Here is a 27258-nt window from a genome sequence, read left to right as displayed (position 1 = left end):
AAGGCATGGATATATAATCACTCGGAGATAATAGGCTTGGGACTGTCTGTGAAGGATTTCGGCTCTTGTTGATAGAAGAGCATCGCCAAGTGCTGAAAACCATGTTGTGACCAAGACGGGCCCAGGATCGCACAAAAACTCCAACTTACTGGAGGTCCCAGGGCTTATTGCAGTCCAGTTCTAGGCCGGCTTAAGCGCTTCGGTGTAGACTTGAGAAGATATATTGGTCTCCGTCCTGCACTGGTATTCGGGATCACTGCTTTTCCTGCGGCTAAATTAATTTCAAAGATTTAAAAAACATGAAAATTGGAACTTGGAATGTTTTGACGTTAAGAAATGACTATCGTATTGACATTTTGACTGACGAATTCAGACGGTTTGAACTGGATTTATTAGGAGTTTCAGAAACTCATATCCCAGGGGTAGGAAGCATGAAATTAGGTGACATAGGATTTGTTTATTCTGGCACGAAGGATGGGGTACATAGACAGGAAGAAGGGCTCATGATGAATAAGGAAGCCACTAAGTCTTGTTTAGGCTGGGAAGGTGTTAAAAATAGAATACTAATTGCTCATTTTATTACTAAAAAGTTTAGGGTATCAGTTATAGAGGTATATGCCCCCTTTGGACCAACTGATAGATCATAGTAACTCAGATGAATTTTACTTACAGTTACAGGAGCAAAAATACAGGGTACCGGGTAGAAATATGGTGTTTTTGCTAGGAGATTTTAATGCCCAGGTTGGTAGAAATAGGGATAGATGGTATCCTAGCCTAGGTAATTGTGGTGTAGGAAAAGAAAACAGTAAAAGGCTTTTGCAATTTTGTAGGTATAACAACCTAGTTATAACCAATACGGTGTTTGGTCACAAAATGGCCCGTAACTTGACCTTATTGATTACGTTTTTGTAAACAGAAGACTAGCATGATCAATACAAGATACTAGGGTACATAGGAGTGCTGTTATTGATGTTAAAAGTAAAGATTACCATCTAGTAGTGTATAAGGTTAATCTAAGGCTGAAATTTCGGAAGGGTAAATCCTTCCAGGAAAGTTGTGATGTTGGTTGACTCCAGGATAAAATTTGAGAAAAAACTTTCAGGAAAAGTTGAATCCTAAACTTGTGAGTTTAAAATTTGACAATGTGGAAGATGGATGGAATAATTTCAAAAAAACAATTTATGAAGTTGCTGATGGTGTCCTAGGGAAGATTTCTAAGACTGCAACTAGGAATATAAGTGAAAACACTTTAGGTTTAATAGAGATTAGAAGGATTTTGTATAAGAATTATCTGAGTGATAGGTCGTATGAAAACAAGGAATTTAAAGAAAGTGGAGAAAGCATTAAAATATGAACTAAGGAGATGCGAAGTGAAGGCCATGGATAAAATTGCTGAGGATCTGGAATATGCGGCTAGACGGCATAATAGTAAAATATTATACTGGCATGTTAATAAATTGAAAGGAAGTAGTCAATCCGGACTAGTCCTGGCTATAGATAGAAATGAGACCACGATTAGTGATAAGGAAAAAGTTAAAGAAAGATGGGTTGAACATTTTGAGAAAGTGCTAAACCGAGATACAGTTGCAGGAAAACATATAGATGAAAATGAAAAAGTTTGTGATACCTTGGATGTGAAGGAAGATTTTCTTAGTGAGGAAGAATTAGCAACAGTACTAAAAGGATTAAACATAATAAGGCTCCAGGTGCTAATAGTATGATTAATGAGCTTCTTAAATATGGTTGCTCTGTATTTCTCCTCTTGTATTTGCATTTTATCACCTCTTGTATTTCTATTCCAACCTTTACTAGGTTGGTTTGTCCTTCCGCGATACTGATACGTATTGCGCTGGAAATTCCGATTTTGGGTTTGAAAATTACCTCTTGTTAAAAAGGTGTTCCCTCGATTACCTCTGGTGGCGTACCCATTATACTTTGTCCCCCTGGACAAACGGTTGCTCGTTCCCCTAAAATTAGGTTGATAATTGTTGTTTACAAAACAATTTCTTGCTATATGGCTTAATAGGTTACAGGTGTAGCACCTTATTGGTTCATTGTTGGTTTGTGGTATCAATTGATTATTGGGGGCAAAACGTACTTGTCTTGGAGGTTTGGTGGTTCGAATTTGATATCGAATGGGTTTTGGCGATGATTCTCGGGGGAAAAATTGCGGAGAAGAATCTCTTGATTTTAAAGCAGTGTTGTTTTCTACTGCTTTTAATGATAATTTTTGATGTTGCAGGATAATTGAGTCTATTTCCAAGGCCCTTTCTACTTCCTGAACTGAGAGTTCTAGGTTATCAATAGTTTTGGCTATTAATAGACGATATAATTTTTGGTTGAGTCCCTGTTTATATGTATTAAGTTTTTTTTTCATATAACTCTCCTTCCCCTGGACCGTATCGCGCTACTGTTGCGATTCTAATTTTGTGCAAGTACTTCCTTACGTTTTGAATCTGTTCAAATTTTACTAGGCCATGTTTCAGTTTTTTCAATGAACTAGTGTCAGTGAATCTTTTCTGGAAGTCCTGTTGCAATAACTCCATCGTGTTAATTGTTGAGATGGCTTCTGTGCCTATTGTATTTTCAATTTGTTTTAAAACGTTAGCGTCTGTCCTTTTAGTCTTAAGAGTAGTATGTTTTTTAATACTTTTAAGTCAATTTTTATCATTTCTACAAATTGTCCTAAATGGATGTTGAATTAGTCAATGTCCGTATATCCTTTATATTCTGATAATGATTTTGCAATTTCTACCGAAGCTGCAATAATTTGTTGCGCTTTTAATAATTCATCTTGTTCCTGAGCCATATTTATTATTTCAGTTAGGTTCCTTTTAAAGCATTATAGAAGGTATGCGGTATATAGTAATTTGTATTAGTGTTGCAAACTTTATTGGTATTTCATTTTAATTTTAAAGATTTTGATTATTTTTGGATGGAGTATACGCATATAAAAATCTAAAATAAAAATAAATTTACACTACACATAAAAATCGAAAAATAATTAGTAAATAATCATAATGGTCTATGTTAGTACGCAGTCATGTTGTCAGGTACCTACAGTTCCTTTTACTGTCTTTCTTTCCGGGGCCGCACCAGATGTTGCGGTTTTTTTTAATCAAGCGAAGTTAGGGGATATTTATTTAAATGGGGATAGTATGGAGTTTTGTTGCTACGAGGTATTTGAGACTATTCTACGTCTTGGTAGCTTAATTTCGGTATGAGATATGGGATATTCAAATCTAGATATGGGAGCTAAATAACTAACAGAATAAGAACGTTCTATGAATAATGTCCAGTAACCTAGAAGACAGAATCATCTTTGTTATATTCTGGTCTCCTAAACTATATAGATTCCCTTGGTACCGTGCCTGAAACACTAGAGGAACTCTACCTTATGTCTTAGTTCATAGACAGAAAATGATTAAAAGAAAAATTTTTAATTTTTGTACTCACATTTAACTTTGGATAAGACAACTTCAATAACCTATAGCATGAAATGGTACACATGAACGCCAGAACTCAACTGCTTGCCCTGCCTGTCTGCCTCCTGTTCAATTAACACAAAAACTGGATTTCTAAAAAATGTACTGAGCAGATGATCTGGGTAAGTTACATCTACTGAAAATGTCAGAATACCACTGGTAATTCCCGATTATGATACGACTAGTTTTAAATCCCAAGAGACAAAAGAGAAGGGAACAAGGATTTTTCATTCTGGTTTTCTGGGTACACATAAGCGCAGGAACTCAACTGCTTGCCCTAGCTGTCTTCCTCCTGTTCAAATACTACCGAAACTTGATTTCTAAGACAAGAACTCGGCAGAAAACCTGGGTGGGTGATCTCTACTGCAAATGTCGCAATATCACTGGTGTTTCCCAATCATGATACATTGACTCGTGTCCACTCCCAAGAGACAAAAGAGAAGGGAACAAGGATTTTACCTTCTGGTTTTTGAGTTCATATACACCAGTAATAGAGATTCGATTTTGATTGGCTAACTCATAGTCAATTTGAATTAGCCAATCAAAATCAAATAGCCATAAGGTGCGCAATACTTCATAAGCACGTATCTTATGGAGTATTGAATTTAACTTTAAAATTTATAAATGCTTCAAATAATTTTACTTTAAATTTTCTAAAGGGGAATATGAATGAGATATTTGGTCCTGAATTTAAGATTTTCTAAAGGGATACGAATGAGAGATTTGGTCTTGAGTTTTATAGGGGGGGTGCTGGCCTATATGTTACATAGCCCCTTTCCCGTTGTAGCTTGATGTCTTCATCAATCAGACTAATCCCTTTCTTTAAATATTGCATTTTTAAAATTCTATAATGTCTATTAAATACTTTTATTATAATTCCTTCACCGTTGAATGATTATTCAAAATTTGTAGATTTATATCCCTACACCTTATATGGACCCTACACCTTACACTTATTAAAATTGCATAACGACAGCACTTGAAATCAACTGTGTTTACACATGAATACCTGATTTCAGTTGTTTGTTTTTAATTGAATTATAATCAATTTTATCTATTATATTTAATTCTCAATGGATAACAGGTATTTTAACATTAAGGTGTAAAAATATTTCAAGATTATATAATAAAATCACCACTGGTACTTTTATTTAATGTAAATTTTCAATTCACTATTGGCACTTTCTTTAATCGTCTATCACTTATTTTTTGGAATGTTATCTTCACACCATTCACAGTTTTCGTGTCCTTGCCCAATTCACTAATTGAACTAATATAATGTCATTTTCTAGTGTATCAGCTCAAAGTATTGTTATTGCTTAAAAATTTATGTTATTGCTTAATTAAATTTAGTACATTAGAAGTAAAGTGAGGTATATAAGGTCATATAGTAAATAAGAATACTATCTTATGTGTATCGATCTAACAGTATCTTTAAATCAATATGGGGACATGTAAATATAAAAGCACTATTCAAAAGGGGCGGTTAAATATATGATTATATAGAGGTATTGATTTACTTTGGATTATATTTTTCTGCAGTTTTTAAACTTCAAATGCCTGATTTTGTCCAAAACAAACACAATTTATTGTATCATAGCCTTCCAACTATCGTGCATTTATACTATTTTTGCCTTGGGAGCAAAATACCGAATTTAAGAGAGATGACCTCTTAATTCTCTTGCACATTTATAAAAAGGAACAAATTTTCCGTACTTGTTGGAGGTCTATATTTAAATAAAATTTTCTGCCAAATGTTTAATATTTTTGACGGGATACGCCAAAAAGATATACAATATATTGCATCATAGCCTTTCAGCTGTCATACATCAACAATATTTCTTTCAGTAGGGAAAGGATATGTGAATGTACGGGATAAAACCTCTTAATTTTCCAGTATTGTCATATCTTCCCTGTTATAATGGCTTAAATATCAGCAGGAGCAGTAAGGTTTAATTGATTCATCTCTTGTGGCTCTATTATATCATTTTTTGTCTTTCTTCGCTTCATGAGTTTTACATAGTTTACTGTTAGTAGCGTTCTTATTGCTAGTGAAAGAATTAATACCATAAATATTGTGATTATAATATTGTACCATGAACTTGCAGAGAACAATCCGTATTGGCTTTCTAAGTACTTTAATCTTTGGTCCTCGTCAGTGAATAAAGGTATTTTTAGATCCAATTTTTCTTTTATTTTCGTTAATTGCATTGTACCCTTAATCTTCTCTAATAGTTCCAACGTCTTGTAACAATATTTCGGTTCGATAACTGGGGTCAATTTTTTTTGGTACTGTAAATAACCATAAATCGTTTCGTAAATTAATAAAGGTTTCTCTTTTTGCGCTTCCTATTAGGGTTTCATATGAGTTAAGAATATCTTGTTGTTGTGATTCCTTTAAGAACAGATCTAGCATGCATGATCCTATTTTTACGTTATATATGGGTAATGTTAGTTGACAGACTAAATTTTTAAATGACACAAATTCCTTTAATTCCTGGGCATTTGCTAATACGTGTTTTCTTCGGTCCTGATCTATTAACATATATTCTGCTTCTCAGATGATGCTCATGAAGGAGCTTGTTTCTTTTATGTTAATTGGGAAGGTAAATATTTTGTTTAGGTCATATATGGACTGTTGATTAATTTATGGAATTCTTACTACCGCAAAAAGTTTTCAATTAATTTAGCTGATATGCACTTTTAGTTTGGTATAATATAAGAATGGGTTAGCTACTTCCGGTTATACTGGCAAATGGAGACCAAATATTAAGTAGGTTTTTATCTCGTTTAGAATATTTTTTAGAATTGAGACATCTACTAAGACGTAGGAATGGGATCCTCCTGTTAACTCAAATAATGCAAACTCAAATTTACTGACATCAGTAGCTAAATTCAATAATGAAATTATAATAAAGTCAAGTGAAGCCATCGTTAAACTAGAATCAGAAATTACTCTGTTGACCTAATTTTTTAAATAATTCATTGTGTTGACCGTTCTTTTTTTTTTATATGGCCTCAATTTTTATGTTTTTGATAGTTGGCTGTACTTGCTTGTGTTTTCTGTGCATATAATGTGGTATTCATGGCTGCTTTTAGTCTTTTAACATAATCTCTTGATATATTTAAATCTTCTTCGTTGGACAAACCGAACAAGCGAGAAGCAAGTTCCCAAACTATTGAGATTAAACCTTTCAATCTTTTATATTTATCCTACGGATAAGTGTTCTAATATACGTGTCGTGCTTTGTTTAAGCTTTTGTATTTCTGCATTGAATAGTTCAAATAACACTTCCAGCCTTTTTCTGTACAATATAAGGAATGCCTGGTGAGTAGATATTTTATGAGCATTTTCTATTGTTAATTCCGGGAGGAGTTCTAACTCATTTTTGCTGGCTCGTCAGCCATGGCCAGTCGTGCGCAAGTTTTTTTTCCATGAAGATATTAGTCAATTTTTAAGAACAGGTTTGCTAATGCTGAATTTTAGAGGATTTGTAGGGCCTCGGTTACTTCAACAATGGGACAAAAATGTACCACTCTCCATGCGGTTCTACTTGGTAAAGGGTCAGGCCAGACAAAGGAAAAGACGCGCCTTCTCCAAGGATGTACTGAACTGTCAATTCAAAATAGTGCCTAGCATATCTACTGTTAATCCCGTCAATCCAAAATAAAAAAATATATCTTCCAAAAGCCCTGAAAATTGGTACGACACTGAACCTCTGTCAAGCCCAGCAAACATCATTGGTAGTAAAAATAGGCAAAAAATTTGGAGCCACACAGAGTTATTCTTAATATTTTTGAAAATACAATCCTTACAGCTGTTTTCATCCTGGTTGAATCCTGATTGGATCCATTAAACCTGGTTTGCCACTCCAACGATGACATGCGCCTGATCTGGATCTTCTGATCTTCTGATTTCTTTTGGATCATTACCATCAGCCAGTGGTCTAACTTCTTCAAAGAGGCAGATTAAAAATATAAGATCCGATAGGATAATAGAGAACATCAATAAAGGTAGTAACTTTGCGAATATAAGAATGGAATACTGGGATATTATGAAGAAACAATCCTTGGGCCAGTAACCCAAGTGATATACAATAGAGGAATTTCAGATTTATTATCAGCCAGCAAAACAAATAAAGTTTCTCCCAAGAGATACTCAAACAAAATGGCAACAATTCGTATATTTCAGAAGTATACAATAGAATCGCATCTTTTTACTTCCGCCAAATCTTCCATGAACCATAAAAATTAATGCAAAAATAGCCCCTGCCCACCACAACAATCAACATAGGTAGCACATAAAACACAATGATTTGGCCCCACATTTTTCTGTTTACTTTTATCAAGCATCTCGTTGAAATATCATTAGATGCAGGTGGGTTTCTAGTCGGTGGTTCAATTTCAAGATATTTAAGGTACCAATATATCAATATCATGTCAATAATCATAAAAATCCCAAATAAGAGCACAAGAAAAAATTTCTTAAAGCCATGTACATAACCATGCTTTCCGTAGCAATCAAAAACAAGCAAGTTCCAAAAGCTCCCCAAGCCTTAACTTCAAGCGAAAAGTCCAGATATCTGACATGCTGGTAATTGTTGAGAAAAAGTAGAAGCCCAAGATGATCAAATCCAAAATTGGAATGTAATATGGTCTTGCAAAGTTCGGAAGTTTGTCACCAGTAGTATAGCCATATTGTTGCACACCAGATTGCATGGGCTGCAAGGTTCAAAGCAAGGAGAGCAAGTAAAAGCAGCGGTAAGAGATAACCCAACAAGTGCAATTGAACTAAACAAAATTGTCGATTTTAGTATCAATTTAAATTTTGCAATCCACTTATCTGCTTGGAAACAAAACAGTTACGTTACATGAGATGGCAAAAATTGGTAAAAGCCAGTAGAAAACACCAATTTCGGAGTCAGTAATCCAAGATCTTTCCAAGTTTTCGAATACGCAAAAGTCAGAGCAGCAGTACTAGCGTATGAAAAATAATAATAAAAGCTAATCAGAAACGTGGATTCTACCTACTATATCATTATAACCTATCCACAAGTTCATCCAAATTTTTGATGGCCTGAATTCTTAGTGATAATGAGCTGGTGACAGAGCCTGTAATTTCGGTCTCGGTTAAAATTTAACACGAGCCTAATTTTAATATATGAAACTTTCGATCTATATTTTCTGTAGATCAATCCAAAATAGATAAGTAAATAGTTCCTTCATTATCTAAAGGGGCAGAAAAACACACTAACATTGGGATGTCAGTTAGTATCCAGATGGTACCAAATCTCCCTTGAATTGTGGCAACTTTGCTTGGATATAAATAAGCTGAAACTTTGTAGGCTATTCGTAAGATTCCGTCACCAAAAAGTTCAATCCCAAAGAAAATACCTGCAGAAAATCAATGACCAAGACACCCCAATGGTTGCTGATGACGTAACAAACAAGACACAATCTTTGGGCCAGTAACCCAAGTGACATACAGTAGGTGAATTTCAGATGTTTTATCAACCAACCAAACAAATGAAAAATAGCGTTACTTCCAAGAGATATTAAAAAAATGGCAACAATTCGTATAATTCAGAAGTAGACAATACAATCACATCCTTCTACCTTCTACTTCCACCAAATCGTCGCGTAAGATGAACCGAACCCTAATCACGCGTGTCCTTTCGCTTAGACAATAGTTTATTCCGTAGAAAATTTAGCTTTGGTTGGAGATCGCTGCAAATGCAAACTCCACTACTTTTCCACTTATTTACCTCACTGAGAATCGACTGAATGCTACGATCCGTGTCTAGCGATATAAAAATAGGGGCCAGTCGAACACTGGTTTTCCTACCAGTAATGTTTAAACTGCTATCTCTCATTGGGCGATAACACTTGGTAAGAGAAATATCCTCGGTAATTTCCAATTTGTCAGAGTCACTGATTGGTTATGCTTTTCAGCAGGCAGACCATGAACGATCAAATTTAATCTCCTTTCTCTCACTTCGATGTCCAAAAGCCTATTCTCAAAATCGTTATTCCGCAATTTTTCTTGCTCAAAATCATTTCTAATTGTAGATTATCTCGTAGATTAGCATTATTTGCTGATATTGGCCTAACTTCGTCTTGAAGGGCAACTATTGAGACAGAAAAACTTTTTTGTTCCGCTAATATTTTATCCAGCAACACCTGAAGCCGTTTAGTTCCTTCATCAAACTTTGCTTGAGTGACCACCATAATATATACTATAATCCGCACGTAGAAGTCTTCTTGCACCAAATTACGCAATAGAAAAGTCCACAACAATATCAAATTTAATCCTTTTAACTTGAACAATAAATCCAGTTATAGGAGTTTACTCTTCGATAGCTAGTGAATTATTCATACCCCCATTCCTGTCACATACCGTCGAATTCTTTCAGAGAGAGGATCCGGACGATTCAAACGGAAGGAGCATAATCTAAATAATTAATGTTTATTTAAGAAACAGATAAAAATAAGATAAGACAAAATTGTATTACCACTAAAGCTGTAGAGCAATAGTACCGGCCGTACTTTTGTACTTAAACTGCTGGAGATAGCTGTTCCGGATCCTGCGCTTCCCATTTTATTAGAAGCGTAAAAATAGGACAGACTTAACAATTACTAAATTTGTAAGCAATGAAGATACTTTGAGGTGATAAACTAGAAAATTACATTATATTAGTTCAATTAGTCAATTAGGCAAGGACACGAAAATTGTGAATGGTGTGAAGATAATATTCCAAGAAATAAGTGATGAACGATTAAAGAAAGTGCTAATAGTGAATTGAAAATTTAAATTAAATAAAAGTACCAGTGATATTTTATTATTTAATCTTGATATATTTTTACACCTTAACGTTAAAATACCTGGAATCAATTGACAATTAAATATACTAGATAAAATTGATTATAATTCAAATAAAAACAAACCTTGGGAATCAGGTATCCATGTGTAAACACAGTTGATGTCAAGTGCTGTCGTTATGTGATTTTTACAAGTGTAAGATGTGCGGTCCATATAAGGTGTAGGGACATAAATCTAAAAATTTTGAATAATCATTCTAAGGTGGAGGAATTATAAAAAAAGTATTTAATTGACAATATAGAATTTTAAGAATGCAATATTTATAGAAAAGGATTAGTCTGATTGATGAGGACACCAATTTACAACTGGAAATGGAATATGTAACATATAGGCCAGCATCTCCCCCACTATAAAATTCAGGACCAAATCTCTCATTCATTCCCCTTTAGAAAATCTTAAATTCAGGACCAAACATCTCATTCATACCCTTTAAGAAAATTTTAAAGTAAAAATCTTTGAACCATCTATAAATTTAAAGGTAAATTCAATACTCCATAAGACACGTGCTTATGGAGTATTGCGCATCTTATGGCCATTTGATTTTGATTGGCAAATTCAAATTGACTTTGAGTTAGTCAATCAAAATCAAATCTCTATTACTACTTTATATGAACTAGAAAAAACATAAGGGAAAATCCTTGTTCCCTTCTCTTTTGTCTCTTGGGAGTGGAAACGAGTCAATGTATCATGATTGGGAAACAACAGTGGTATTGCAACATTTTCAGTAGAAGTCACCCACCCGAGTCATCTGCCGAGTTCTTGTTTTAGAAATCCAGTTTCGGTATTATTTGAACAGGAGGCAATACAGCCTGGGCAAGAGGTTGAGTTATGGTGCTTATGGGCACCATTTCATGCTAGAGATTTTGAATTTGTCTTATCCAAAGTTGTATGTGAGCAAAAAAATAAAATTATTGTCTTTTAATCATTTTTGTCTATGAACTAAGGCATCAGGTACAGTTCCTCTAGTCTTTCAGGTACGTTCCCAGGGGAATCTATACAGATTAGGAGACCTGAACATCACTGAGATGATTATGTCTCGCGGGTTACTTGAGATTATTCATAGAACCTTCTTATTCCGTTAGTTATTTAGCTCCCATATCTAGATTTGAATATCCCATATCTCATATCGATTTTATTTTGTTCTATGGACTGCTAATAGTCATCAGAAAAAGAAAAGGGTCCTTTCCAGAAAAAAAATTGGTAAAAAGCAGCCAAAAACTCACTTTTTAATGCCTGAGCCTACCCTCTCCTTAGGAAAAAAAAATCTGATACCCCTATAAGCGTCTAACCCGTCTGCATCTACATACCATAGATATATTATCTTTATCTTTTGTTATAAGATAAATTATCTTTTACAGGTAAATTATCTTTATCTTTATAAAACTTTGATCTCTATGTTATCGGAGTTTCTTTCTCTGATGTTTGCTGCAGACGCAACAACTTCGTTCCAAAATTTAAATTCAATAGTTGAAATAGTTTTTTTTTCCATTTTTGCTCAAAAATTTTCTCACAAGAAATGTATGCGAAGAAGTATTAACTTGATCTATATTTATTAAGCGAGATTTTAAAATAAGAAAAATTCAATTATTTCAAAAAATTTTCTCACTGAACCATACCCACAGAGATCAGTTTACAACAGTTTTTTATACAAATAAAATTTCTATTTTCCAATAACGTAATAGTAATAAAATATAATATTGTGACATATTATATAGTTATATATATGATATAATTAAACATATAAATATGATTAAAAATTTTCCAATAACATAATAGTGATAATATAGTATTATTCTATAGTTATACATGGTTATAATTAAATATATAAATATGTTTAAATATAACTAGGTTTAGTAATTATATAAGTAATGGATTATTTGTTATTGATTGTATTATCCTATTTTCTGACGTGTTCTTTTTATAGGCTCTTCTCTTACTAGCATATTCCTGTGCATCGAATACTGCGAGCAGGATTTGGCATCTCTTTTAGATAACATGAATTCAGCGTTTTCAGAGTCAGAAATCAAATGTATCATGCAACAACTTTTTATGGGTTTAGACTATATGCACAAGCGATATATTGTTCATCGCGATTTGAAGGTTTCGAATTTACTTCTGACGGATACTGGAATCCTAAAAATAGGTATTATCCACTTTTATATTTACATAATAATCCCTTTTGCTTACTAAATATGCGTTTGAGGAAGTTAGTAATGTTGTTAGACTGTATGTTGTATCATGGGTACTGACAGGGGTAATTGCCAACTGGTAAAAAAGAAGACACTATAAGGTTTTATCATGGTTGTGGCGTCAGACGCAACATAGTACAGAACGAACTCTAGTCTATTATAACCAAATATTTAAAAATACGTTTAAAAAATCCTGTCAAGTGTCTAAGAATCCCCATTTAAAGCTGATTAAGGAATGATAACCATTATTTCGATTTGTCGTAATGGTAAAAGTTTATTACGAAAATGAATATATATAATTTTGAAAAATAGCCTGAAACCCCTAAAAGCTGTGTTAAAAAATCAAAACGAAAGCTCAAATTTCTCAAATTTTTTAACGGTTTGGAGCTTAAATTCATCATATTTCCTAAATCAGCTTCCTCCGACCCTCACAAAAGTCACAAAAGTAAGGTTTGATTCTCTCCCTCCCCTCCCCCCTAATTTTTCCTCACTCGTAAAAGCGTAACAAAAATGCATGTGAACAAATTTTGGGTGCGTATTTTTTTTTTTTTTTTTACCCTCCCCTCTAAAACCTGAAAAAAAATCCTGGCCACGGCTCTTATGATCAATTTACTTTTTTGCTTATTGTTTTTGTTTCTTACCGGTAACTCTTCACTGAATTTTGAGGCAATAAAAATTTAAAAATGAGAAATACAAAGCTATGGTGGGACTTACCAAACCTCCCCCTCCCCAATTTCCTGGCAACGTTCATGTGTTGGTTATATTGTTTATTGCAATGATTACTTGATATATCAAATGAATGAGAACTGAATATGACAGAGTATTAAATTTAATCATTCATAATTTAACAGTTGTTACCACGGCACAATGTTCAGGGGGCTTAATATACATGATAGTAGTTCAAATTATTGTGTGGTAACTAGGGCGTTTGAATGATAAGAAGGATTACTGCCTGGTGCCATGAAAGATGGCGCCAGGCCATCATTTGAGATGGTACAAAAAGAAGTAAAATATTCATATTCAAATCTTTACAGAGACTTGGAATTATAACTGTTCGTCCTTTGGTGGCGTCGTAGGTTTGACCTTAGCCTGGTAAGACGAAACCCAGAGTTCGACCTCAGCTGCAGAAACAACCCATAAGGCTAACGCAGAGATCTTAGTAGTCAAGAAGCGTTGTTAGTCCGATGCATATATACTGTAATACTGTTCAAGTTTTTACCCTCGATTTATTCCATGGTTGTTGAATCATTTTGATACACCAACTTAAAGGAATTTTAGAGCAAACCAAATTTACAAGTTTTACAGATTGAAGTCTTATGTTTTGAGAAGGCTTTTTTATTTGTAATTTGAACTTTTTTGGGTTTTCGGGCAACAAAATTTGATATTTAACAATTTCCAAGATTTTTTCTAGGAACGGTTCTCACCCAATTCGAGTGTAACCGCAGTAAGCTTACATTTAGTAATATCTGAGATTTCTCGAGGAAGCAAAATAATAATATATTACTTAGCTATCTCCAAGGTTTTTGTTAGGAAGCTAAAAAAAGTTCTTGGAACCCGATTCGGCTGCTTAGCGAAAGCGGGTTGAAACCAGAATAAGCAACTATTTAACAATTTCCAAGGTATTTTTAGGAACCAAAAACACAAATTTTAGAAACCCGATTTTGGTTTTTCCAAAATAAATTATTTTTTTTTCTTTATAGGAATCAAATTCACTTTTTTACCTGAACCGGGTGAGGAATAAAAAAGGCTGAGGTTTGCCAATATCCAAGATTTTTTCTTGGGAACAAAAAAAAATATATTAGTAGGAATCCTGTTCAGGTTCTAACCTGAACCGGGTGATAACTGCAATAGGCTGAGGCTTAGCAATTTCTGAGAAATTTTCTAGAAAGGATAAATGAAACTCTCTAGTAAAAAGGAAAGAAAACCGCTGTTTGTCGCTTAAACCTGAATGCTGATGTTTTCTTTTGTTATACCATAGTATAACATATGGTATAACATATGGCACAACATATAACAACATGGTAAAACATGGTAACATATGGTACAGCATATATTGTATAACGTACAGCATATGGTACTGATTTGGACTAACGAGAAATACTGTTCTTAGGTTATATAAGGTTTAAGTGGTGCTAATGCAAGGTTAAATACTGTTGGGCTAAATCAATATTCTACCTGACGTGCTTCCGATTGAGTGGATAGTTCTAAGGACCACGATTTGTCTTGCAAGGGTAAAATGTGACGTAAATTAAGCAAATCAGCTACAAAATTTTTCGTGGGTTCTGACTATAACCTAACCTAAAGGTTAATATAACGTTTAAGTTGTGATAATGTAAGGTTAAATACCTTTCTTGGGCTATATCAGTATTTGACCAGACGTGCATGTGGTTGAGTGGACAACTTGTTAAAAAAAAAGTAAATATCTAAATATTTCTTTCTTCCTATCCCTTTTTTCAAATAAAAGGCTCCGTGGAAGGTCTAAAAATGTGGAAAAAGGCTAAATCTCAGTAAGTGGAAACACTAGCTCTGTTAAAATTGATTTCCAAGTGTTTTGATGTTGTTTTTATGTAGCTTTAGAGCAAGAGAAAGTAAAGTTGGTATTTCTAAGGACTTGAATTTGTCTTAACCGTATACTGCGCTCTGTATATAGCCATAAGTTTGTAAGGGCTATATGGGGTCTATAAGGATAATAGCCAGTAAAAACAAAAGAATAAATTATGCAATTATTTTGGTTGAGACTTCCGCTCAACCGTCTTCAGTGCAGAATAACAAAGATATGTTGATCAAATTCCAAAGGACAATATAAAAACCAAACCTTCAAATAGTTTCAATAAGCTTCAAAGTTGTATTTATTTTAAGGTTTAGTTTTCATATTGCCCTTTGGGCTTTTATTTGCATTTTTTTATCATTCTGTACTGGAGACGGTTGATCATAAATAGTTTCAATAAGTTTCAATATTTTCAAAATAGTGTTTATTTTGAGGTTTGGTTTTTTGTATTGTCCTTTAGACTTTTATTTGCATTTTTTATCATTCTGCACCGAGGACAGTTGATCAGAGATCTCAATCGAGATATTTGCATAATTTTTTTTTAAATGTTTTTCACTGGCTGCTATTGTCCTCGTTTCTCTCTTTTTTTTGCGATTGTTTGTTTTGTTATAAGGTTAGTCAATATTATAAGGTTACGTCTTGTGTGGTTTTTGCATATACTGTGCTTTGCATCTACTCGTGTTTGTGGAATAAAGACCTCCATTTTGTAGATTCATCTTGCTCTAAAACTAGGAAGGGGGGAATCTTGTGTATTTAACATGCTTACTGTATTGGGGACGAAAATCCTTCTATATCTTTCGGTAGACTATTTTATCGGGGTAAGAAGAAGGATTTTGCTGAAGCAGAAAGAGGGAGGCTAGGTCGAAGAGGGGGGGGATTGACTAATGTGGGATATTAGCCCTTTGAAAATAAGGAAAATGGTTTGCTTCAATTTAATACTAAGTTCTCTACATTTACAGTTGAGTTTACTGTCTTAAACCTGTAACTTGACTATGAATTCGTCATACTTAAGTCTCTATTTCCTGTTATTTATTTTTTCTTTTTTGTCATTTTTTATACAGAATCAAAAAATTATCTATCTAGCTATTCATTTAAAACGTATTTTTTATCAGAAGATATTCATTTTAAATATAAATATAAATTTGGCAATAATCAAGAGGAAAAGGGAAATTATTTTCTTACTTTTCCATGGTGAAAATCAGACTTTAATTTAATTGGTTTACGTTTGTGAAGTATTTTTGTCAGCCAATTACATTATCCCTTAAGGGGACGTTTGAAAGGAAAGCAATATAACACAACTTTTTTTGAACTTAATTGGCTCTCCTGTGTGATACTAAGGCAGTTGAAAAGACTTTCTTTTTCACAAGTGCTCTTGTTTGTTGCTTTGTTGTACAACCTCCAAATTTACAGTTGTTTGTTTTCTATAATTTATAACTAACCTAATAAATATATATATATATTTTTTTAGCTGACTTTGGTTTGGCGCGGAAAATTAACGCACCAGAGTGCCCAATGACTCCAAATGTTGTCACATTGTGGTACAGAGCTCCAGAGTTGCTTTTTCAATCTAAAACTCATACTACAGCTATTGACATGTGGGCTGCTGGATGCATATTGGGTAAGGGCCCATTTATTTCCTCTTATTTGGTGTTGTCTCCTATAAGTGTGCTAAATTCGTTCCCATAGATATTATAATTTTCTAATAATGCTGTCAGTTCTAGTAAAGTTGAATAGGACGAAAAAAGTACTCAAATGACGGAATTAATGAAGCAAATTAGCGGAAAAATCTTCGATGAATTAAGATCTATTCCGAAAATTGAGAGGATGCAAATATAGTTAAATTGAACTGTTACATGTAAACTTTGTATAGTGTAGCTGCTAAAGACTTTGATTTATAGGTACTTTGATACAGTACTTTGAATTATAGACTTTGATTTATAGGTTTATATTTATAGGTTTGATTTTTAGGTATTTATAGGTACGAGTATGCTAAATTAGTTTTGAATTCAACTATACGACAAGTAATCTAGCGACTAATCAAGACTGCGACATAAAAGAAAATAGCTGAAAACTCTAATAGTATTTTGAAGACAAACGAATATGGCATTAGCATGTCAATATATGAAATTCGTAAAACGAAAAATTGCCATAAGCAAATACAAATAAAACAAATTGTAATAATGTCGTTATATTTTTCCCGTGCTTAGTGTAGATCTGTTATTCCTAACGTAGGACACAGCCGTCCAGAATTAATGTAGATCTGTTTTTCCTAACGTAGGACACGGCCCTCTGAATCTCAGAGAATCAGGAAGTTCGAAAATCATTGGTTCAAAATCTAATAAACTCAAAATTTCCTTTGGATAGGTTGGCAGTGTCAATTCTAAAGGTAGCATATATATATATATATATATATATATATATATATATATATATATATATATATATATATATATATATATATATATATATATATATATATATATATATATATATATATATATTTATATCCCGTGGCTCTTTTTCTCAGAAATATCCAAGTCACATCTTCATTTGACATCAACGTTGGTTCTTCATACGATTATCCCAAGGGAGAGAACCCAGAAAAAATTGATTCATGGCTCTTTCAGATTTTTACCTGATTTCCCTGTACTCCTTCGTTTTCTTGGGCCTTTGTATTTTCGGCCATGGATGATTACAAATTATTCCAAGGGGCAATTCGTGTTTTAATTGAAATGTTGTGTTTATTTCACCATGGGAGGTTAAGAGGCTAGTTTAGCCAATTTTTGTTGATGGCTGGCATCATCGAATGTGCCAGAACCTGGTTCTACGCTTCTCTGAAATGTAAATTCTCGAGAGCGAGACAATTTTTGATCAAATCGTGCTAAGCATGAGTATGTTCAACAAATCTCAGGGATTTTTCCTTCGGTAAAATTCTAGTTTAGTGACTTTTGGCTCTCTCGGAAAGGGGTTAGATTAGGAAAAATGAAACTTTCAGGGATGGATCTACAAGCTAAAGTATATCCCGGTATAGATTAGGAAAAATGAAACTTTCAGGGATGGATCTACAAGCTAAAGTATATCCCGGGAAGGTATTTTAAAATACCCACCTTCACTTTTTCTCCCTCTAGAGGGCCCTGAAATTTGCCTACATGACAGGTCTATACCTATTGGAATTTTGACAAAACTACATTTTACCTTAATTTTCAGTTATCAGTTGCTTTTTCTCTGCCTTTAGTTCTCAAAATGCAATTCCTGTTATTTGAGCAGAATTCTGAGCCATATTAATGTTCTTTTTCAAAATTTAGGAAATGTAGTTGCATGTCTTTAAAACCTTATAAATTGGGATTGAGCAAAGTTGCGAAGCTGAAAACAATTTTGTTGTACTTCATTCAAGTAGAAGATCTATTTTGCAAGGTTGAACTTTTGTAACAAGTATATTTTTAAAGGTCATCAAAGGTCAGGACCCTCTAGAGGAAAAGAGAGTGGAGGTAGTTACTTTAAAATACCTTCCCAGGACATACTTTAGTCTTTAGATCCATTCCTGAAAGTTTCATTTTCCTAACCTAACCCGTTTCCGAGATAGCCAGAAGTCACTAAACTAGATTTTACCTTTTCCTTCTTCGAAATCGCAAACTTGATGTAGAAGACTATACCAACAGTAGCTTTGATTGGTTTGACAGAGATACTGAATGGACTGGAACTAAGTCAAGCGGATGGTAAAGTCATGAAACCATAATTCAACCGGTAGTTGCAGTGGAGATGTGCGAAACAAGAAAGAATATAAGACAGATGTAAATTTGGTGATTTTGAAGCTTTTATATTTTGTATATATTCGTTGTATGTTTTTAGGTTCTGACCAATGGTGTGGTGACGGTCATTTACCTTACGAAGGAGGTGTTGGGACCTTCTACCACTTTTTGTCAGATAAATGCCTTTTTTGTAGTTGAAGGAGTTCAACTCCTTAGCCTAGCTATTATTCTCTCTTGGTTAAGTGATTACGGCACGCCTGAAAAGTGTCTGCCAATTAGCTGGCTTGTGAAAAAAGGCAGGCGACTGATGACTTCAGGCATAAATTTAGCGTGCAAAATCCAAGGGTAAATTTTGTACTTCGATTTGAAGGGGCCTTTGAGTGAGGGGTAATTGCGTTTGGTGAGAGTCAGATGAACCTCCGTGCAAGGAAGCATGCCGTGACGTTTCCTGTTTATTTGTGAGTTGATTGTTAGGTACTTTTTTATGACCTTTGATCTGAAAAGAAGTAACATAATTGTTCTATAATTTGACTTCTTTATTATTAGTCTAGAGTAAGTTAGGTTATCCAAGTACAGAGAGTGTCGGATGACAGAGAGCACTTTGGCAGGAGTTATCTTTCCCGGAGGGGGGGGGGTGAGAGCTTTCAGACGATCGTTAAGCCCGAACCCTGGGGCGCTTTGGACCAATTAGCCAGGCACTTTCGTAGCCCGGGAAAAGTGCACTTGTCAGAACCCTACCGGTTGGAAAAAATTGGCGGGGAATGTTGAAATCCGTGGCGATTTATAGTGTCCCTGAACCACTGTTGCACCGCCAGGTATATTCTGATCTAAAAAAGCGATTTAGATAAGTCAGAAGTTTGCGAAAATTCACTAAGAGCCTTAATTTTTGAAAAAAATAATTATGTGAGTGACGTTATTTTAAATACATTGCTAAGGACGGCTCTTGGACATAAGGCCGAATTTAAATACATTGTTCAAAAGGAATACAACAATTCAAAAGTCTTAAAAAAGAGCACCTTTTTGTACGCAACCAGTTATATAATGTCTGTAGGAAAAGACATTCAATTGCGAAAAGAGCAAAAACTGGTAATTGCAAAAATATGGGTATATATTCTAACAAGGGATTATATCAATTCAAAAACCTTAAAACAGAAAACCAAAAGTTCGAAGCTTAGTAGAAATCGTTGTTAAAAATTGGACTTCCTTATCAATTATCTTTAAAAAGACAGAGTATGAAAAGACCTTAAATTACCCTAAAGAGTGGAAAACTGGTAATTATTATTATTTAAGAATTAACGACGCTTCTTGACTACTATGGTCCCTGCGTCGACCCTACAGTGCATTCCTGCAGCGTGAAGAAAACTGGTAATTAGAATAATTCAAAAACCTTAAAAAAGAAAACCAAAAGTCTGAAGCTTTGTAGAAATTGTTCTTAAAAAAAACATTATTACCGAATTTATTTCATTATAAGTATAAGCTATGTCTTTTTAAGACATGAAAAAAAGAAAGAAAAAAGTTGAAAATTGTTTTAATTGTGTTCAGAACCGCTAATTGTATTATGTAAACTGCAAAAATATTTACGGTGCCTGAGCAATAATCTAATGTTTCAATTCAAACTAGAAAAATACCTTACAATTTTAAAATTAGTTTGTCTTCGTTTGATAAGATAGAGTCGCTACGTGATTAACTTTACAGGTTTGAACGCAATCAGTTATATTATGTCAGTATGAAGGTGCAAAAAACGAAAATTTGTAATTATTACAAATGATGATTCTCTATTGTGACAAGAGATTACAACAATTCAGAAACCTTAAAAAAGAAAATCAAAAGCTTCAAGCTTCGTACAAATCATTGTTAGAAATCGGACTAGCTTCAATTATCAAATATCTTTGAAAAGATTTTGAATGGAAAGACATTAAATTGCGTAAAGAGCAAAAAAAAATTTATAATTGCAAAAATATTTGTATTTATTGTAGCAAGGGATTACAGCAATTCAAAAATCTTAAAAAAGAAAACCATTTTGAATGCAACCAGTTAAATAATGTCAGTAGAAGGGCAAAAAAAATTAATTGTTGCAAATGATAACTCTCTATTTTGACAAGGTATTACAAAAAACTCAAAAACCTTAAAAAAGAACCAAAAGTTTGTGGCTTAGTCTATATGGCTATTAGAAATCGGAGTAGCTTCAATAATCAAATATCATTGAACAGATCTAGTATGAAAAGACATTAAATTGCGGAAAGAGCAAGAAACTGGTAATTGTGAAAATATTTCTGTATATTTTAACAATGGATTAAAACAATTCAAAAACCTTAAAAAAAACTAGAAGTTTGAAGCTTAGTAGATAACGTTGTTAGAAATCGGAGCTTTAAAAATTAAGTATCATTGAAAAGGTCAGTATGAAAAGACAGTAAAGTCTCTGTTAGAAGACAAGCGGCAATGAGAATCCATAATTAAATATATTCTATGATGCTCAAGTATTATATATAATAATATAATAGAGTATTATATACGGTACTTGATTGATCTAGTCCAAATTCTACAGGCCCATAACAGTGCCAAGTTTGTTCAATTGAAGAGATAATTGCAATTAATGATTTCAAGCCAAATATTTTGTTACTCTCTAGTGCATGCAAAAAAAGATTTTATCCAACAAGAACCTCATCGCGCACATCGTGCTGCCGGCATCGTGCTTTTCTCGGCGTCTTGCTGCCGGCACCGTGTTATCGGCTTCTGCTGCCGGCTTCTAGCAGCACAGCCAGAAAGGAGAATTGCTTTCTTCATTTTAGTTTGTTTTAGTTTAGCTGTTCTGGAAGTTTTATATCCCGCAACGGCACCTATGTCGAATAACAGCAGCATATCTATTAATCTTTAAGTTTAATCTTTGATTGAAATCAGACTTGGCTCTGTTAAGTATTCAAATTACTTTCAATCTAGGGGAAATGATTTCCAAAATCCTCACCCTCTACTGTTTACTGTAAAGGCATAATTCTAAAGATTTAGAGAATTAAACCAGTCTTTAATTTAAGAATAGTTTAGTGCCCAATTGGGCACTAAATTATCTTATTTTTGATCGATTTATATTGACATCATCGTTCAACCAATTTTATCTAGATTCCTAGTGTGTTTTAATCGTGTCTGAAATGTGGTTGTGTCTGATATTTGGCTATTTACCTTAATACAGGCTCCTAGAATGCAAGTATATTGGCTTTAATAATCCAGCGCTATGGAGTTGGTCCACTTTACCACCAGCTCTGACTCCGGCTGAAACTTTAAACATAATTGCTCCGACTCTTAACGTTTTCTTTTAAGAAGTAAGAACTCTGACTCAAGTATTCCTGCTAATTTACTGATGAAGTTCATTTTATTAGTTTCTCCTTAAATGCTTTATTTTAGTTTTAGAAAATTCTATCCATCATTATTAGCCTAATATATTAATTTTTGTTTCTTATTGCCATTTTTTAGTAGTATTTAAGAGTATGTGGATTGACTCCAGCCTTTAGGTGTTTCCATAACTCTCGACTAAATTTCGACTCAAAAGTCTAGCATTATCTCTGTTGCTCCAACTCCATTCAGCAAACATGTACTAAAACTCCGACTCCGCGATTCCAACTTCACAGCCCTCTAATAATCTGACATCAAAATAGATTAAAAGTTGTTTCTTTTTCCCGCTATGTAACGCTAATATTCCCAAATAGGACTTTAGTTTGTCATTATTTGTTGATAAGATTCGTATTATATTAGCTCATTCTCTAAATAATAGCGGTATCATAACCAACATTAATATTGTATTACTAGCATACATAAAAAAAGATAAGTGTATGGAGAAAAAGTGGGAGAAGACATAAACAAGAAAGAATTCGCACAAAAAACACTAATAAGAGTATGGAGAAAAAGTCGGAGAATATATAAACAAGAAAGAATTGGCACAAAAAACACTAATAAAAGTATGGAGAAAAAGTGGGAAAAGACATAAACAAGAAAGAATTGGTATAAAAAACACTAATAAAAGTATGGAGAAAAAATGGGAAAAGACATAAACAAGAAAGAATTGGTATAAAAACACTAATAAAAATATGGAGAAAAGTGGGAGAATGCATAAACAAGAAAGAATTGGCACAAAAAACACTAATAAAAGTACGGAGAAAAAGTGGGAGTAGACATAAACAAGAAAGAATTGGCACAAGATTCACCAATAAGAGTATGGAGAAAAAGTGGGCAAAGACATAAACAAGAAAGAATTGGCACAAAAAACACTAATAAAAGTATGGAGAAAAAATGGGAAAAGACATAAACAAGAAAGAATTGGTATAAAAAACACTAATAAAAATATGGAGAAAAAGTGGGAGAATGCATAAACAAGAAAGAATTGGCACAAAAAACACTAATAAAAGTACGGAAAAAAAGTGGGAGTAGACATAAACAAGAAAGAATTGGCACAAGATTCACCAATAAGAGTATGGAGAAAAAGTGGGCAAAGACATAAACAAGAAAGAATTGGCACAAAAAACACTAATAAAAGTATGGAGAAAAAATGGGAAAAGACATAAACAAGAAAGAATTGGTATAAAAAACACTATTAAAAATATGGAGAAAAAGTGGGAGAATGCATAAACAAGAAAGAATTGGCACAAAAAACACTAATAAAAGTACGGAGAAAAAGTGGGCAAAGACATAAACAAGAAAGAATTGGCACAAAAAACACTAATAAAGTATGGAGGAAAAGTGGGAGAAGATATAAACAAGAAAGAATTGGCACAAAAAAACAATAATAAAAGTAGGGTGAAAAAGTGGGAGAAGACATAAACAAGAAAGAATTGGCACGAAAAAACACTAATAGAAGTAAGAAATCAAACCGTGGGGAGGCAGTCCTTTCTGACAGCCTCTGTTGTCAAAAGTATGAAGCATGAAGAAGTGGAATGTAAAGTAGAGTGAATAAACCGTAATGGAAGTTTGAAGAATATAGAAGACTCCCTTTTGTAATTTCTACTCTCTTTCAGGGGAACTGCTGCTTCACAAGCCTTTGCTACCTGGTCGATCTGAACTTAACCAAATAGAGATTATAATAGACTTGTTAGGAACGCCAAATACCGCTATCTGGCCAGAATTTGCTAACCTGCCGATGTTGGAGAATATTACCTTGAAGTCTCAGCCATATAATAATCTTAAGCCCAAGTATGATCTATTTCTTTCCTTTTTAAACAATTTTTATTTTGCTGCTTCTGAGTAGGATGCAAAAAATCCAAGAATATCAAATTAATGTAGGCTGGTAAAGCCATGGCATTGGTTGTTTTGAAAATATTTAGAATTTTTTGGACAATGCGAGGGCAAAAATCGTTCGCTGGGAAGAATAGATGGGTAGCGGAGAACCTCTTAGCTAAAGGATAATATTTGTTCATTTGAAGTTTATTTTTATTTGATTCATTTCATTATAACTTTTTTTTATCTAGTTTGTGTTCATTTTAAATTATATTAAATTAATATAATTAATTAATTAATAATTAATAATTAATTAATAATAATTATAATAATTAATAATTAATTAATTAATTAATTTAAATTCATTTAAATTAAATTATATTCAAAGCTCCTCTAAATAGTTGGGCTGATACTCTTTCCCTTGAAAGCCTTGTTTTTACACTGAATTTTTACTTATTTAGATTCAATACTTTGATAAAAGAAACCATTCAGATCTGTGTTTTCTTACAAAAATGGGATAATTTACTCCTTTCAAGCCCCCATTGTTTTCACTGAAGTTTAAACTATCCATCCGATAAATCAATAATTTGACAACAAAGTTTTTCTTTTGAAACTTAACATTTTTCTGCAATAAAAGGGACAGCTATCGCTTCCTAGGTACACATAAAATTGAATTGACCGAAAAATATAATCCTCCAAGTGAGCGAAGGTCAGGGATTACCCTTCTCAATTTTGGGATCCATCTGCGGTAAAAAATTGAAAGTGTTGTAAGTATAGGGCCCCCCTTGCCCGTCTCCCCTCCGTTTCTATAGTTGTAAGAATAGGAAGATAGAATGTCCATATTACGCCTAAAATATTTTCGTAATAAGAGGGGATCTCCCATCACACAGCACATATTATAGCTGGCCAAGTCTAGCTGTATTCCTCAAAATAAACAGAGGCTAGGGACTAAAGTCTCCCTCATACCATTCCACACTCACACACACACTTTTTTCCCTCTAATCGTTGGGGCAGAATTTTGCACTATTGGGCATAAATTAAGAAAGTCTTAGATGGATCAACTCTGGTGGGGGGGGGCATTTTCCCTCATAGATGGCAAATTTGTTTTCGTTTTATGTTTTAATGTTGCTCTCTACTTTCTTTTAAAATAATACCTCTGTTTTTTCTTTGATTATTTGATATGTCCGTAGAACTAAGTAACAAGGATTCGTTTAATAGATAAAAATGCAAAACATGATATCTCTACACAAGGATTCGCTAGCTGATTATAAATTATTTACATATTTCTCACATTAGTGTTACTTTGATATCACACTATAACCAGACGACACCATAGTAATATTATTAAATGTTAACGAGAATTATTAAAATATATAAAAATTGGATTATAAACAGTATTTTGGCTAAAGTAAGTATCCCAAAATCAAGTGTTTTACGATAGCAATATTATTTTCTTTAATTAAAACATGGAGTCCAGGGAACTTCCAAGAAAAATGAAAATATTTCTTCCTTTTTTTTAGGAAATAGGAAACCTCGAGAAGAAATCAAAACCCCATTCCCAGTATCAGAATTAAAAAATCTTCTAACACAATGATCGAGTAAAAAATGTTCTAAAATAAAAAAAAGAGATGGAAGGGTTACTTCCCTCATTTTGACGTAATTTTTTGCTATTTATGCCATTAGATTCCATGAAAATTGTTAAATTTTTACAATAAACTATTCTGAAGAAACACAGATCCTTTACTTTACTGTATCTTACGATACTGTTTGAATCGGGATAATTTAGCTAATATTTCCAAAAGATCAATTTCCCAGTGCGTTTAAAAAAGTATGTCATGCTGCCAAATTTTAGAATTTCTGCTCATGTCTCCAACAAGATGCAATTTCCTTTATTGTGTCTCAGCCTCTCACGTTTGAATCTAGACCCATGATTGAAAGGTGTGCCATATTTATAGATTTTCGTCTCTATCGAACGCTGGTTTGCGTCTTCTTAATTTTTTGTTCATGTACGACTCAAGGAAGAGAGCCACAGCCAGTGAATGTCTGCAAAGTACTTACTTCAAAGAAGAGCCATTGCGTAAGTTACTTTAATTGGCATTAATTGGATTTAATCTTAGACCTTCAGAGTTTAAAGGGCTAACATTTAAGAGTTAGAATGAGCGCGGGAGGGTTTAAAATGAAAATGGGTTTAGCCTACTTCAAAATCCGGTAATAACATCTGTAAGACTTAACTCTGAGAAATGATTTGATCTATTCGCTCATATTCTTAGTTCCGTGTTTTGCGAAAAATATTGCTGCAGCTGCAGTCTTTTTATGGAAAAAATAAAAATGATCTGTCTTGCTTATGCCCTAGCTCCCTCCCCTCTATTGTGCTACCTCACTTTTTATACTCTTCCTTTATTTTTATTTTTACCATTACCTATCTCTCTGAGTCTTCAATAGGTATTCACTTTTGCTTATTTTTTTTATTAATTTTTATTCATTTCAGCTGTTGATCCTCATTTGATGCCAACTTTTCCACAGCACCGAAATTTGAAAAATGGAAATGGCGAATCATCCACTGTAACAAATCTTTTGGGTGCTTTTTCTGACCTTAGAGAGCTAGTAAGTCCCAGCATATAAGCAAACCATTTTCTATTTATAAGGAATATCTGTAATCTTTTGTACCTTCTTGATATGCCCTACCAAGGACAATAAATATTAAATCTGTTTTTTTTTTTTTTTTTTTTTTTTTTTTTTTTTTTTTTTTTTTTTTTTTTTTATTGATTTAGAGGATGAGCTTTACCCTGAAGGCATAGCTTTACTCTGAAGATATATTTATCGTTAATGTTTGAATTTTGTGGCCAAACCGGAATGTTAAACTATTTAATTTTGCTGATTTATTCTCCCCGGTCGAACTGACAACACTGACGAAAATGTTTAACTGCTTTAAAGAGTCGATAATTCGGAAATAACCAAAAAACATGCTTGAAAATCGTTGTTTTCAGCTTGGAACAATCCTAAGATGGATCCAGGTGGCAAAATACGTTTCAATTTTAATATCCTTTGTATTTTAATATTCAGACACCATATCAAAAGGATGAGGTGCATAATCAGGCTATATGATGTAATCATTATTTTCTCGTTAATTTTTTTTCTTCCCTCAGTCAATTCAACCGATTTATACATAGCAAGTAATTATTAATAGGATGAATAAGCAGTTTTATGT

At 33.4% G+C, this 27258-nt stretch overlaps 2 protein-coding genes across 2 annotated transcripts; both read left to right on the top strand.

The window, feature by feature from the left end:
- Positions 1-299: 299 nt before the first annotated feature.
- Positions 300-647, top strand: LOC136032600 (uncharacterized). The gene has a single exon (XM_065712869.1). The coding sequence runs from the start codon at positions 300-302 to the stop codon at positions 645-647; it is 348 nt and encodes a 115-aa protein (XP_065568941.1).
- A 6159-nt stretch (positions 648-6806) lies between these two features.
- On the top strand, positions 6807-26729 carry LOC136032599 (cyclin-dependent kinase 10-like). Its single transcript, XM_065712867.1, has 5 exons — positions 6807-6813; positions 12290-12508; positions 23852-24026; positions 26006-26127; positions 26539-26729. Exons 1-5 carry the CDS (start codon positions 6807-6809, stop codon positions 26670-26672), a joined length of 657 nt encoding a protein of 218 aa, XP_065568939.1. The 3' UTR covers positions 26673-26729.
- The last annotated feature ends 529 nt before the right edge of the window (positions 26730-27258 follow it).

The sequence above is a fragment of the Artemia franciscana genome, chromosome 11, assembly GCF_032884065.1.
Source record: "Artemia franciscana chromosome 11, ASM3288406v1, whole genome shotgun sequence".
Taxonomy (NCBI): Eukaryota; Metazoa; Arthropoda; class Branchiopoda; order Anostraca; family Artemiidae; genus Artemia; species Artemia franciscana.
The sequence above is the reverse complement of the archived record's forward strand: the minus strand, read 5'-3'. Positions and strand labels throughout refer to the sequence as shown.